The sequence below is a fragment of the Lates calcarifer genome, linkage group LG18 (genome assembly GCF_001640805.2).
Source record: "Lates calcarifer isolate ASB-BC8 linkage group LG18, TLL_Latcal_v3, whole genome shotgun sequence".
Taxonomy (NCBI): Eukaryota; Metazoa; Chordata; class Actinopteri; family Centropomidae; genus Lates; species Lates calcarifer.
The window spans coordinates 11471641-11486674 of NC_066850.1; the positions used below are offsets into that span (position 1 = coordinate 11471641).

Genomic DNA, 15034 nt, shown 5'->3' on the forward strand with positions numbered 1-15034 from the left:
TATTACATTAGATACATTTCAGCAGATGTGCCCCTCCCCTCAAGTCTACATTTATAATTTAGACACTGTATTAAATTTACAACTCAAAAGTGATAAACACACAGAATTTATGTCACAACACGATAGATACAGGCCACAAACGAATACAAATGAAGAGTTCATCCCGAAATTAACGGTTAACAACTTAATGTTTAGAGTGAAATGAAATAATTTATAAAGGTAAGAGAGTGCAGTGGGAGAAATTTGCTTCACCAGTTTAAGGTCGGACATTTATCTAATAAAATGATTCTTTAACTTTTTTGGACAAGCATTATGGGTTCATCTTGTGTGTGATTTGCTTTTTAACGAGAAGTTTGCTGGTACGTGAAGGCAATATTCGTCCATTTTGCTTTTAACTTGCGCCTGCGCAGTCCTGCGTGTCTGACCTTCATAGGACTAACCATGTTCGCCAGGACCAGCGCGTTGGTGTTCTCCCCACAATGGTAAAGTCACAAATATTTAAATACTTCTGTAACAAGCTTTAACTTTATCCTCTTTGTATAGTCTACGAATATATGCGGGTGGAATAGATGTGTTGCTTCTAGTCTGTGAATGCACGCAATTACTGACTGCAAGGACGTGCTAACGTGGAGGCCGCAGCTAATGAATGGACAAGTTCAACCGGCTAGAAGCTAATGCTAACTGAGCTGACATTGTGCGAGTGTTTAGAGAAGAAAGTGAACGTTTAATAGCTGAATGGTTTTTAGCTAATTTATTTTTAACGCACATATGAGTCAGAGTGATATTCATAGCTAGGGCTAAATGTCAAAGCCTGTTCTGTGCAGAGCTAACTGATGCTAACACTTCTGCAGCGCTAGTCAGTATTCTTCAGTTTATAATTAAGATTATGATAACGTGGCGTTAAGTAGAACTGTTAATGTTTGGCTGTCTTAATAATGCTGTTATATGTTGACAGAGCCTGCAGCTAAAACTCACATGCACTATTTCTGTTCACAGTGGGCAGGTCAGGAACATGGCTACCTTGAAGGACAGTAAGTATTTTGTCTACTGCACACTTAGTAATGAAAGACAACAGATCAACAACATATTAGAAACAGTACTCTCACAGTGATAACACCCCAGATGCAAAATTTGTAATTGGCAACATATGTGCTGAACACAATGTTTGATTATGTCAATTTACATAAGTCCACATTCATTCATATGAAACCACCTGTTTTACATGGAGGGGTGAACATACAGTCATCTGGAAAACAAGTATTTTACAAGAAAATAAGTGATGCCAAACTGCAGAGCCTGTTATTTGTCAAAAGGTTTTTTACTGTTGTTCCACAAAGTGTACATCTCTGCTAATAAAAACCAACAGTTAGGTTGTCAATACGTGAATGGAGTTCTGCGAGATGTATTGCTAAAACTATGTTGTCACAGTATATGTAATGTTGTATCACTGTTTTGACATATATTATCATTTACTGTTGGTAAAACACTTGATAAACTCTTATGTATGTATAAAGTAATTCGATGAGGAAATCTGTTTTGGGCTAATTCAGGGACCTAAATACCTGGAAGAAGCTTAATGAAGGTGACACTGACTAATTAAATCTAGCTATGAAGTTAGAGCAAAAGGTGACAAATTCCTACTTTCTCACTGTTGTACTGTCTATTGTTGTCATATTGCTCCTCTCTAATATTGTGAGTGATATCATTTTTCCCTTCAGTCACCATTCGGTTGAAGTCCATCAAGAACATCCAGAAAATCACAAAGTCAATGAAAATGGTGGCCGCTGCCAAGTATGCTCGCGCTGAGAGGCAGCTGAAGCCAGCCCGTGTCTATGGTACTGGTGCTCTGGGTACGTACACCTTCCCTCCATGTTACGTTTTGATAGTGTCTTCATTTTTTTAGTCAGTGAATTAAGATCCCACTGTTTCCTCTCTGCTCTCCAGCCCTGTATGAGAAGGCCGATATCAAAACACCGGAGGACAAGGCTGCCAAGCATCTGATTATTGGTGTGACCTCTGACCGTGGACTCTGTGGTGCCATCCACTCCGGTGTGGCCAAGACCATTAAGAGCGAGATCTCCAACCTGACCAGTGCTGGGAAGGAGGTGATGGTGATCAATGTGGGAGACAAGCTGAGAGGACTGCTGCACAGGTACAAACCCCCCTCTTCATAACAATGAATGACATGAGTCAGGCCCAGTCTTAGCTTAGTAGGGGCAGAAGTTTGTGGTGATACGCAGCGTATGTTGTGTTTTAGTATTTAAGGTTTCAGAACAATAACTGCTGATGGAAAATCAGATTAATTATAGTCTCCCATACATCAGTGCTGGCAAAAGCCATGTACATAGTAGGTATAATTTTAATTCAGAAAGTTGTGCTGCAGTCATGATTTGATTATTGTAATTGCTTGATTGCTTTGGCTCTGGTAGCATAAAACCTGCCAACAAGAAGGAAGCTAAGGGTGCTTCACTCAAGCATTAATGGATTAATGCACAGATTTTTTAGGCAGCTTTTTTGGAAAACAAGGAGGTGAAATAATTCATCCCATATCACTGTTTTTTCACTTAATTCTCTGCAGTATGAAACAGTATTCAGGTCAGGGCTTCTTGACATTTCCGTTATGTGAACTGTTGAATTTAAAATGGGGGTTTATGGGCATTAAACAGCTGAGAGCCAGATTTCGACAAAAAATCTAAACATTTGTCAGCAATTTAATGAAAATGCCCACTGTCCCCCATCAGAACTCATGGAAAGCACATCATGCTGAACTGTAAGGAAGTCGGCCGTAAGCCCCCCAGCTTTGGTGATGCTTCTATCATTGCCACTGAGCTGCTCAACTCTGGATATGAGTTTGACCAGGGCTCCGTCATCTTCAACAGATTCAGGTACGATACTTGCATTTTGACTGTTTCTTTTTTTGGATTTGTGTAAAAACATTTTCAAGTTGCATAAACTCTGAGCGATTGATCAGTAAATCTCCTCTTTCTCTGATGCAGGTCTGTTATCTCCTACAAGACGGACCAGAAGCCTGTGTTCTCCACAGACACAGTTGCTAACTCAGGTAACGGGTTGTTTTTGTTGAAAAACACATTTTACACACAGCTTTATTTGTCTCAGCAAGAGAGAAACTGAACATTTATGTCTATTCCCCACCCCAACAGAGAACATGGGCATCTATGATGACATTGATGCTGATGTGCTGAGGAACTACCAGGAGTTTACCCTGGTCAACATCCTCTACCTGGCCCTGAAGGAGTCCTCCTGCAGTGAGCAGAGTGCCAGGATGACTGCTATGGACAGCGCCAGCAAGAACGCCTGTAAGACTTTGAGACAAACACAATTTAACATTCCTGTCTTTCATGAATCAGGGGCGTGATTATCTGGAGGACTGGAGTGTCTCTGAAAAGATATTTAGTTTCTCACATAACATCTTTTGACACAACTATAGACTCCAGGTGGCACAACCTGATTTAAACCATGATGGGAAACTAAATCTCTCTCACAAAACTCTTAGTGATGTTTTTGAGTCAGTGCTCCAAAGATGAGCTGACTGACAGAAAATCAGTTGCCAACAGGTTTGGTCGGTTTATTGATAAAATCATCATAAGATCATTCTCTAGCTTCAGCTTCTCAAATATGAGGATTTCTGCTTTTCACAGTTTATATATTTTTAAAGTGACTTACATTTTAGTGTTAAACTGAAAACAACACCTTGCCTTCCCAGAGCCCAGGATTATGTCATCATCCAATCACTTATTTTTGTTAAATTAACAGTAAAAACTTAAATATTTTCAGTTTACAATAATAGAAATCAGAGGAAAACTGAAAAATTCCACATTCCACTATTTTACTCTTTATCAATCAACTAATCGATTTTATTGAATCTTATTCAGTCATTTAATATGATATTGATCAGTTACGTAATCAAGGGAAGCAACATGCATCATGTAGAAATAAGTTACAGACTGGTTGAGGTTGTTTCTATATTAAATGTTAGTTTACTTTTTGTTAAGTTTAGTGGAAGGTATCTCAAAATAATGAGTTAGTATCTCATATTATTCTCATTATTTTAAAATACTAATGTCATTATTTCCGTAAAGTTTCTCATTATAATGACTTGCAAGATGTTTGTCCATCACATTGACTGAAATGTCCACACTTCTCACATCTTGCTATGATTTAGTTTGAAACCCACCCTCAGTGCTGACCTACGCTCACACTCCTCTTCCATTACAAGGTTTTACCTTTGCCGTTGTCTGACGTGTGTTTCTCCTCCTTTTTCCTCTCAGCTGAGATGATTGACAAGCTGACCCTCACCTTCAACCGTACCAGACAGGCCGTCATCACCAAGGAGCTCATTGAGATCATCTCTGGAGCTGCTGCTCTGTAAGTCTTTTTCACAACGTCGACAAGATTTTCCTCTCCTCTGCCTCATCTTCTCCTTCCTCTCTCTTATTTAATTCCACCAATTTTCTCTCATCCTCCATTCATTTGCACATTTTTCTCTCTGAATCACCCCTTCATTATATTCCTACATCACTCTGTTAACTTTCTGACCTCTGAAACCTCTTTCCCTCTCAACCATGCATGACTTTTTTTTTTTAAGTTTTCAAAATCCACCACATTCTTTCATGACCAATTCTCCTCTCTGACCTAATCTGCTCTTCCTCACCCTGTGCTGAACTCAGGAACTGAAGCTTGTCTTAACAGAGGAGGTAACACTGTAGAGTAGACTGTAATGTTAGGATCCCTCCTGGACTAGTTTGCTGTAGAAGTGAGAGAAGTGTGTGCCATAAATTTGATAAAACAGACTAGATGCCCTTTAGGTTTCAGCTTGGTCTTAGTCAGATCTGAGGGGCTCTTTATATTCTGACTTCTCACCTTCTTTATTTTTCTTTACAGATAAACGGGCGACATCATCGTTTCCATTGCCTATAGCTCTTCAAAAGTACTTCGGACAAGTGTCGTTGTCGAGAGTCTGATGAACATTTGCGCTTCTATTTGTAAAATATATGGAGAAAATAAACCTCTTACACAGAACCCTCATCCGTTCCTCAGTCCCTGTATCTCGTTCCTCATAATAAAACCTGATGACTGATGAAAGATGAATGTTGATGCTTTGCTCCACTGGAATTCATCCTCCAAAGGTGTTACTACTCTTCAAAGGGTAATAATCAGTTTGTTTAGTGGCTTTGAATTCTCTTTAGATAGAAATGCAGTTTCTACATGTTGATTGTTCTCTATAGTTATTCCTCAGTTGTTATAAATATACAGAGGATGGACAAAATAGCAGAAGCACTATAATATAATCTAAACACAGTTATTGCTTCAATAAAAGTCAGTAATGTTAAAAGTGTTTCTTTGGAGGGTTTGATTTAACTAGTTATTTTTTAGTCTCTACATGTGGTGTAGAGACTAAAAATAACTAATAGAATTTATTAATTTATTAATAATAGAATTTATTACATATATTTCAAACAGTGATTATTGGGTAAACCCTGATAATTGTATTTAGTGTGAATAAGCCACAGTTAAATACAATTTCTTTGTCAGTTTCATCACATAAATCAGTGTTTGAGCTGTTCGTTACATTCATTCAGCCATTTTACTCTGCTACATTCATGACAGCTATACTTTGCCTAAAACTTATAGCGAGCCTATAAAATACAAAATACAAGGCATTGTTATACAGCAAATAAAGCCACTGACAGTACATAAAATGAGTAGAACAAGCTCTATCGCAGTTGGTTACAATATTTAAATGGTGCTTGCACATAAATGTGTCCTTAATAGTACTAGAGCCCATTTTAATTATAGTGAGCATAGTGAGGACTTCTACTGTTTGATTTTATTTCCTACTTTTACGCAGGTTTTGAATGCAGGATTGAAACTTGTAATAGAGTATTTTAATGTTCTGGTATTGCTGACTCAGCACAGTACATCCCTGACCACAAATTTAATAAAAATTAGTCCATACTGTGAAGTTAGTGGATTTATCATTTAAATAAAAGAGAGTGCTGGTATCACTGATTGTTGTGTGATTGGTGTTTGAGAATGAACGACCAGGAATCAGTGGTAATAGCTCATAAATTCAATTTGAATCATACCAGACTAAAGGCTGTGTTTTCCTCAACCACTTCATCAAGGTGTAAAACCTCTGAACAGACCTTAGACACACTGTCATTACATTACAGAAGAGGTTCTTCAGTGAGATAGCTACATATATCCAAAATCAAATATTAAAATATGTTTGAGCAAATGTTGCTTTGTGAATAACATCAACGGTTTGTTTCATTTCTGCTAAATCACATTACAACAACTGAATTCCTGCACTGTATCTAGACTTATTACAACAGCTACATAGGTTAATATCTATTTTCTGAAAGAAAGGTTTTAGAAATTGACACCACTGAATGTGCTAAACTATAAAAAGGCAAAACCGTTTTACATTGAGTAGACATGCTGTTAATTTGACAAGTGATGAGTTTTAGACAGTTGAAAAGTGTAGTTTCAAAATCAAAACTGACAGTTTTCTTTCCATTTACTTCTGAAACTGATACCTGCAAACTGAGTGTGACTTTCAGTGGTGGAAGAAGTATTCAGATCCTTTACACAAGTAAAAGCACCACACAGTAACACGAGAACATAAACAAACAGAGACAGTAGTATTGCAGCAGCTCCGGTGTTCTGCTCGATAAAATTACTGTTTTTGTCAATGGAGTCTGGTAGTGACCAAACGGATGTTTCTGGCTAAACAAAAAAGATCTTACTCTTTAAATAAAAGGTCTGTCTCTGTAGGAATCCTATCCATAATGTTGTCAGACACGTTACAATAACAATCTGAGCCTGTCAGTGACAAAAAACAAGCACTTTAGTGGATGTTCTTCAACATGGACAATTGCCCACTGGATTACAGTACAGCATTTTGCTCAATACTGCACCGAAAACAAGTTCCAGGTTCAAAAATACTGGAATTATCCATAACATATTACTGTAGAGTGAAACTGAAATGCTGATTATGTCTCACTGTGCTGTCGGAAGCCCATGTCTGTAACTCCATGCGACATTGCCTCATTGCAGTTTTCTTTTCTTCTTCCTTCTGCAGTTCATAAAGTGTCCACCAGGTGATGCTGTCTGATAAGAAATGAGGGGTGTCTTCAGTCACGGTCTTCCAGCAACAACTTGCATGTAAGTACAACCCAGAGGAGCCCAACACATTTTCTTCTTTGGTTTACTATAGATGGTTTATTTCTGGTCGGTCAATCAGCTGTTTTTGGATTCAATATCTGATCTGAGTTCAGCTTTTTTTTTAAAAGTACGATATAAGCCTTGTGATTTCTCTTGGTCGTGATGATCTGGCAACACCTAACGCCAACAGTTACAGAAAATTTGTGTTTTTTGCGTTTTGCATTTACTATCACTTATGAGTCTGAAGCGTAGTCTTTCCTGTTTGTGCATGCCTGCATCTGTGTGTGTGTGCATACATGTCCTGCAGGCCTTGTTTGTCTATTGTATTTGTGCTTGTTATTGTTTACTCCTGAGGGGAGTGGGGAGCGATTGCATCTGAACACTGAAATTACAGCGATGCCAGACTCTGATAAACGCAGTCAGAGAGCAGCAGCCTTTCTCATCTGCCCCACTCCCTCCTCCTCCTTCACGGGTGAGGCCTGGCGATCCAACATCACATGGATGTGGGAGAGGAAGAGTGAGGGAATAGGACAATTTTTCATTTTTGTGTATTTTGAAGGAGTCTGGTTGGGGGCTTTGAATGATGATAGATTGCGGAAACTGAGAGCAGCCTGTCTCTTTGTGTCTTTTTTGGTATTTATTTTGTGGAAAAGTCAGTGAACAGAACTGGTGAAAAGAAGAAATAGGAAAGAGGAAGTCCACTTAAAAGGCTTATCAGACAGAGTGGTTTATTCTCCTTTGTGGCAGGACAGTACAAAGTCTGGACAGTTATCTCTGCAGCAATTACTTTCTTCTCCGTCTTGATGCTCGGAGGGCAAACGGTAAATTTAGCTCAATGATACAAGTGGCTCACTACAAGGTATCAGAGCTGTTTTTAAGCAAGTTCAAGTCAAGAGTCATGATTCAAACATCTCAGATCTGAATGCTCATCATTGAAAGGACAAGAAAAAAATCTTTTAAAAATTTCCTTTCAATTCAGTGTTAATAGTTTTTATTTGAGGAGGGTTGATTTTTGATCTCAGAAACAGCAAAAATATCCTCAACACAGACCAAACTCATGAGTTAATTTAGTCATAACTTTGACTGCCCAACTTGGACTAAGATGTACCAGTAATCATGTTTGTACATACAGCAGGCGACGGAAACTCCTTTTGTAATGCTAATGATTTTAAGTGTGAAGCTGTGCAAGGACAGTTCTATTGTACAAACTTGTTTTCATACTTTTGACCATCGTTTCTATCAGTTAAAGCAACACTGTACTCTCCAAAGCAGTGTCCAAACCCCAGGCTGTGGACTAGCGCTAAGCCTCAAAACTTTTTCTTACTGGCTGTGAGGAAAATGTGTGATTTTGCACAAAAAGCAATATTTTATATTTAAGTTCATGGCCAATTTGTGTGGGAATGACCTTGGCCAGATTTCTGTGCTGCATCTTCCCTCATTGCTCCCTGTAGTAATGAGATGCTGATTTTGAACTAAAGCAGGTCATTAGTATATAAGATAATCAGCCTGTCATCACCCACTCTGCTACTTGGTGTGCTGCAATAAGCTAACATGAGTAAAAAGCAGAAGTTGAACGAACAGTTAGAGTCATAATTTTACTTTGTCTGACTGCTTGGGAACTTCTTTTTAGCAGTGTTCCCGTGTTCCCAGATCTCTACAATAAACGTGATGAGTGCATTTTTACCATAACCTGTAGGAATGACAGCCACAACCTGGAAAATAAGACTTAATCTGAGAGTAAATTATGTGAGTGAGTGTGAGTGTAGAGAGGAGGAACAGGCTCATTTGCTCCAGATATTTTGCCACCATGATTCAAACCAACAGCCACTAACTTGACTCCTTTCAACAAAGCAGAGAAATAACATGACACATGTCCTGTATTCTTTTGTTGTTATAATGTTTAATGGTGAAACTGTGGAAGTGTGTAGCTGTGTGTTAATGTGAGGGTGATTTGACAGTTGGTACTGTAATGAAAAGGCTCAAACATCTGTGTGTGAGTGGCTGAAGAAAAAAGACTAATTGTGTGTGTGTGTGTATGTGTGTGTGTGTGCGTGTGAATGAGTGAAGACATCTGAACATTGTGTTCGGGGGGCCTTGCCGCCGCTCTGTATTAGCTTCACCTCGTTATCGTTATCGCCCTCCTCCATTGTGGCATGACGGGCGGAAAATGATTAGAGGAACAGGTGACAATGGAGGCAGAGATTTCTGCCTTTACCCGGGGCAGCGCCACTGTCAGGTACAGCAGCATTACACTCAAAAGAAAAGAAGAGGGGCGCTGCACAAAAGAGGCTCCTTTCTTACTTTAAAACACTCACGTCTCCTTCAGGAGTGCAGAATGGGTGTTCGTGGGAGCCAATTGACTTCCTCCATCCCTCCATCCCTCTCTCAGGTAATCACAGAGAGGAGGCTGAGAGCTTTGAAAGGAGAGACTTTCCACTCCTCCTCCTCTTGCTCCTGCTCCCCTTCGTCTTCACTCTCAACTCCCTTCTTCTGATCAGAGAGGAGGAAGAGGGAGAGATAGCGATGAAGGAGGGAAGACAGGAAGCGAGGCCGAGGCTGTTTCCCACGGCGACGTCTGTGCGTGTGCGTGTGAGCGACACTGACTCTGATGTAGTAACGCCAGGGCATTATCTCATTCAACCCCCCCCCCTCCCCTCCTCCTCCCCTTCTTATCTCAATGCGTTCACCTCCCTCTTTTCACCCCTCTCCCCTCCCCCCCAGCCTTACACAAAGCTATCTGCTCCATGGACTTTTCTGACTATTTATGTCGGACAAGGTCAGGATCGTTTAAACCGCTCTGCCTCTCTCAGCCCCTGCAGATGAGATAGCACGGGAAAAGGAGGGAGAAACGATCGATTCCCGCCGCCACGCAGATTTATTCCCCTCCTCCTCCCCCAACCACCACCCCTCCTGTTCTTCTCTCTCATTTTCCCAGTGGGGTTTTGCACTGAGCCTGGGAGGGAGAGTCACCACTGCTGCCTTTAGCCACCAGGCTCATCAGTCTCTTTAACACCCCCAGCGTTTAAAATACAGTAGCAGCTCTTAAACTGGCCACTTTTCTCCCGGTCCAAATGAGAGCCATCCTCACATCAATCTGGCCCGGCTCAGGTTTCCGAGGGGTGTGAATGGTGAGGCCTGAGAGAAAGAGAGAGAGCAAGAGGAAAAGATTTAGACAGGGGAAGTGGCGGTTTGTATCATTCACAGGGGCATTTTACAAATGAAGTGGGGCACTTACTCAGAATGAAGGCTTGATTGTGAAGTGGGCTCGCTGGGAAGTGGGACACAAACTAGTCAGAGGAGGACAGGCTTGTGAAAGGCTACTGAAAGATGCTGATAGCTTTGGATCAAACTTGTTGATAGCTCATGATCTATGTGAATCTTCAGTGTCTTCAAAGTGTTAATCCTTCCTCAAAATCAAGTTTATCATCACTTTGGTTTCAAACCATTTGTGCTATGACGTTTCTGCACAGTAACTCTCAGTCAGGATGTGTAGTTTCTGTCATTTCATCCTTTGAATTGCTGTCTAAGTTTCATAAATCCTCTTGGTTCTGAATAAGCAAGACTGGATCTTAGACTCGGATCAAGCCAAAATATATTTTGTCTAACTGTTGTTGTGTTGCACACTGTTCTACTGACGTGTGTGTTGGGTCTCGGGACAGAGCGAGTGAGCTCTGCACCGCAGTTTGGATCAGGTTTAATTACCCTCAGGTCCCCTTCAGATCAAGTCTCTGATTCTTTTAATGTGAAATTGGTGATTGGAAATGTGCTGGTCAAAGGTTAAAGGTCACTGTGACCCAACAAAAACTTGTTTTTGGCCATAACTCAAGAGGCCACACAATAATGGAAGAATTTCACACAGTTGTCTGATGGGATGAAATGATGAATTGATGACATTTTATATGTAAAAGGTCAAAGGTCATCTTCACTGTGACATCATAACGCAAAATCACTTTTCTGGCCAGTTATCAACGCCATAACTCAGGAACAGGAGAGATTGTGAATCACTCATCTTGAGTGTCCACCTTTTACCAAAAACTACACTTAATACCTTTTATTAAATTCCTAAAGTCCCCACTACGTATATGAATTATCTTAGTCTGGACAGACATGGTTGGTGGACGCAACAAATGCAAGGTAATGATTCTAGCTGATCATTGATGCCAAAGTCTCAAACTTAAAAAAATTCTATGAGAGGCATCAGCTGGGCCTGTCTGTATATTTTGCTCTAGTCAGTTGTGTTGTCTGCTTCTCTGCTGATACTTTCTGGTCTGATCCATTAGTTTTTACCCAATTTTACAGTGTGGACAGGTGAGCTACCTAGGCTACCCAAAAAAGTACAGCCTCTGCTGATGCCTTCAGTTGCATCTGGTGGTCATGTGACCCCTATTCTACCTTTACAAATTTTAATTTTTTTTATCTTGTCAGAGCAGAAATTGTCATAATCATTTAGACCGGGGGGGGGGGGACACTGAAACTCTCCTTTTGAAAGTCAGGGTGACACTGATGCTAATAGTAGAACCTATTCATGCATGTGTGTGTAGAGTCTGATCAGAACGTCTCATTAGATTCAGTTCATGTTGAGGGTTTTCTCATAGACGGCCAGTGTAGCATGACATAGGGAGTTGTCGGCTTTGTTGGTTTGTGAGAATACTTACATATGTCTTCCTCACTCTGTGTGTGTGTGTGTGTGTGTGTGTCTGTGACTGTGAGATCCCCTGCCACTCATGTCTTGGGTTACTGTGTTTCTGGCTGTATGATAGATGGCTCAGCCCAACCTCAGAGCCCCCAGCCTGAGCCGCCGGATAGCATGTCACTGCCAGTTTCCGCCAACCGAGTGTGTGTGTTTGAGGATGTCTATGATTCTGTATGTGTGTGTGCCTGGCCGGTTCCGACCCCCCACTGCAACAGGATAGGTGGGTGAGGATGGCCTGGCAGTGTGTCCATATGAGTGTGTGTGTAGTGTGAACTGCCCGAGGTCCATGTCCTGCTGAGTGTGGCGGCCCCAGCCCTTTCCTGTCCAGACCACACGTCTAACCAAAACCCAATGTGTGTTTACGCGTGTGTGTGTCTGTGTGTGTGTATTCATCAGTGTGTGAGTGCTGCATAATCTCACTGTTTATATATCTTTCTTATCATTTAACCTACAAATGTATTTTTCTGATTATTTAATTAATTGTTTAATCTAGAAAATGTCAACAATTAGTGTAAAAGTACTAACCACAATTTCTCAGATGCATTTTCAAATTGCTCCAGTTAACAGCCCAAAACTTTCTAGAGGCCAGAGTTACATCAGTTAACCTATTTATTGCTTCTTTTTTTTTGCATATATTGATTAGCAGTTTAACCTATAAAATGTTACAATATTGTGCATGATGCTCAGAAACTGTGTAAAATGGCCATCACAGTTTCTCAAAGCAGACAATGACATCTTTAAATTGTTTGTTTTATCCAACAAAGAGTCCAAAGCTCATAGAGATGATATTCAACTGATTATTTAAAAATATTCCAAGAATATTATCATTCTCATATTTTAGATGCTAGAACCAGCAATCAGTAGTTTACTTAGTACTTTATGTTTTTCTGCTTGATGAATTCCTAAAAGCATTTCTGCTGCTTCTTAAACAATGAATTAACAATCAGAATTGTTGTTGATTAATTCTGTTAATCGATTAATTGACCAAATGTGTCTTTATCGTCCTTCTTGTCTATCTTGATCCCTTCTCAAAAGTCCATTTCCTCACACCTCCTTGTCTCAGTTTATCTGTCCATCAGCCCTCACCATCTGATATTTGATCATTAATAATCAAATTATTAGTGTAATTATTCATCTTTTTTCATTATTCAGTGATTACTTTGTGTAATAGCGTCAAAGGTTCCAATACAGCCACTAAGTGAATCTTAAAAACAACCTCTTTTGCCACCAGCTGTTTTTATGGTCCAATGAATGAGCTGTCAATTTCAACTTTTAATGGATGACAAGTCCTTCATGTGCTTAAAAAAAGAAGTAGGGTCGTGATATGAGTGAAAGCTCCAGAACAGCTACTAAATGGACCTTGTAGTGAGATTTTTTAGTCATTTCAATTCATTTCAATTCACTCGCTGTTTCCAAGGTCCAGTGAATGAACTTATAATCTCAATTTTAAACCAACATGGACGAGAAGCTATTCCATGACAATTCCTGAGAAAGGTCATGTGATATGATCAAAAGCTCCAGTAAACTTCCTGAAAGATTAAAAGTTTTTCAAGCGTCTCTGTTCAACCAGCTTAATAAACAAATAATCAATCATCTGAATAATTTCATTTATTGATCAATCAGCCGCGCTTTTCTTTTTCTCCTAAAAATTCATCTCCTTGGACCTCCTTGTCCTCAGCTCGTCTCCCCATCATCTCTTCCCATCTAATAATTTCATTTTTAAAACTTTTTCCAGCCCCTATTTTATTGCACTCCAACTTCCTCTCCTCCCACTGCCACAATCTGTGATTTCTCTTAAAATAGGTTTTCCGAGATTTCAGCACTGATAGCAGACAAACGAACGGCACCTAGAAGAGAAGGAAAAATAAGTATTCAAATCCCACCCCCCACCCCCCTCTTCTTCTTCCCTGTTCTTCCTCCTCTCTCTCTCTCCAGAGCTGCCAGCAGACAGTGTGTTTCTCAGTGTAGTGGAGATTATAGCCGGGAATGACAAGCACGCCGTCTGATACCATATCCGCTCTGAATTACAGATCAGCCCTTTTTAAATGATATTTTAAATACTTGCTGCAGGCTGCGAGTTTTCACAGGGTCTTATTTCATTGTTATTATACTAGTACCATATTTTTGTTAGAAAATCAGTGTTGGCGCTTATTTAAATGAGGGAGAGTGGAAGCCGATATACACTCCAGTGTGTTATTTTACTGTGCCACTTTGGAAAATCCCTCAGTACACCCCCTTATACTCCTCACATACACCCACCAACCCTTTTTTTAAATGTGTTCTTGGTGGGAATTAAAAGGGAGCACTGTGAAAAGGACAAAAGAGAGAGGACAAATTGTAATTAGTTTGATTTTGTGTGTGTGTCTGTGTGTGTGCTTGGCTGTTGGGTTGGTGCAGCCCATTAAGGGTTAGATTCCCACACAGAGAGAAGACTGAGGCTTTGATTACCTCTCTCATGTGTTGGGTGGGGTGGAGGGTGGGGGTAAAGGGAGGCTGCAGGGAAGGTGGGGTTGGTTTGCTTAAAACCGGGTGAGGATTTGACTTGAATTGTTTCACCGTCGCTCATTTTGATCATTGAATGTGGGATAGCAAAAGTGTCCCTTTGTTTTTCTTTTTTTTTTTTTCTAATGGAGAGACAGGCAGGTCAGGATGTAGAGGAGGAGGAGGTGTAGTACTCATTGTGACGTGCTGGGTGGCGCTGTTGCCCCAGCGATGCTCCCTGACTTTGGATAAAAAAAGGTCCCTCGGTTTCAGTCGAAGGCTCTGAGCTCTTTGTGCTTTGGCGTTTCATGATGGGATTCTCTGGAGAGCAGAGGATGGAGAACGACACTCCTTCCCCCTCTAACCCTCTCTCTCTCTCTTTCTCTTTCTTTCTCTCTTTCTCTCTCTCACTCCTCTCCCCCCCACCACCACCCTCTCTCTCTCCCTCGCTCTCTGCTGGAATACACCCCAACCTTGACATATTGAGAATGAAAACGACGGTTCCACATCCCATGCTCGCTTGTTGACAGCGTTAACACTCTTTTCATGTGTGTTTTGATAGCTGAAAATGAACCATATTAGAGTGTTATGACAAATTATGTTTAGTGTATGTGTGTATGTGTGTGTGTGTGTGTGTGTGTGTGTGTGTATCGGGACATGCGTCGCCTTATG

The 15034-nt window shown here is 40.4% G+C and overlaps 1 protein-coding gene and 1 long non-coding RNA gene across 5 annotated transcripts in view; both read left to right on the forward strand.

Moving 5' to 3' along the window:
- LOC127143522 (uncharacterized) overlaps positions 1-15034 on the forward strand; it is a 56000-nt gene that overhangs the window by 452 nt on the left and 40514 nt on the right. For all 3 annotated transcript variants that reach the window (XR_007815008.1, XR_007815006.1, XR_007815007.1), the window contains exon 2: positions 7106-7188. This is a non-coding gene — a long non-coding RNA (uncharacterized LOC127143522). The remainder of the gene's footprint in view (positions 1-7105; positions 7189-15034) is intronic.
- On the forward strand, positions 353-5040 carry atp5f1c (ATP synthase F1 subunit gamma). Of its 2 annotated transcripts, XM_018694890.2 has the most exons (9): positions 353-482; positions 997-1031; positions 1719-1850; positions 1945-2152; positions 2742-2885; positions 2997-3061; positions 3162-3317; positions 4290-4386; positions 4903-5040. In XM_018694890.2, exons 1-9 carry the CDS (start codon positions 442-444, stop codon positions 4904-4906), a joined length of 882 nt encoding a protein of 293 aa, XP_018550406.1. In that variant the 5' UTR covers positions 353-441; the 3' UTR covers positions 4907-5040. The 2 variants fall into 2 exon arrangements, with proteins under 2 accessions (XP_018550406.1, XP_018550407.1); XM_018694891.2 differs by lacking the exon at positions 4903-5040 and having other exon boundaries at positions 4290-4390.

Coding starts and splice junctions, on each gene's coding strand:
- atp5f1c (XM_018694890.2), top strand. CDS start 442: ATGTTCGCCAGGACCAGCGCGTTGGTGTTCTCCCCACAATG. Junction 483..996: donor TTGGTGTTCTCCCCACAATG/GTAAAGTCACAA, acceptor TTCTGTTCACAG/TGGGCAGGTCAGGAACATGG. Junction 3,062..3,161: donor AGACACAGTTGCTAACTCAG/GTAACGGGTTGT, acceptor CCACCCCAACAG/AGAACATGGGCATCTATGAT.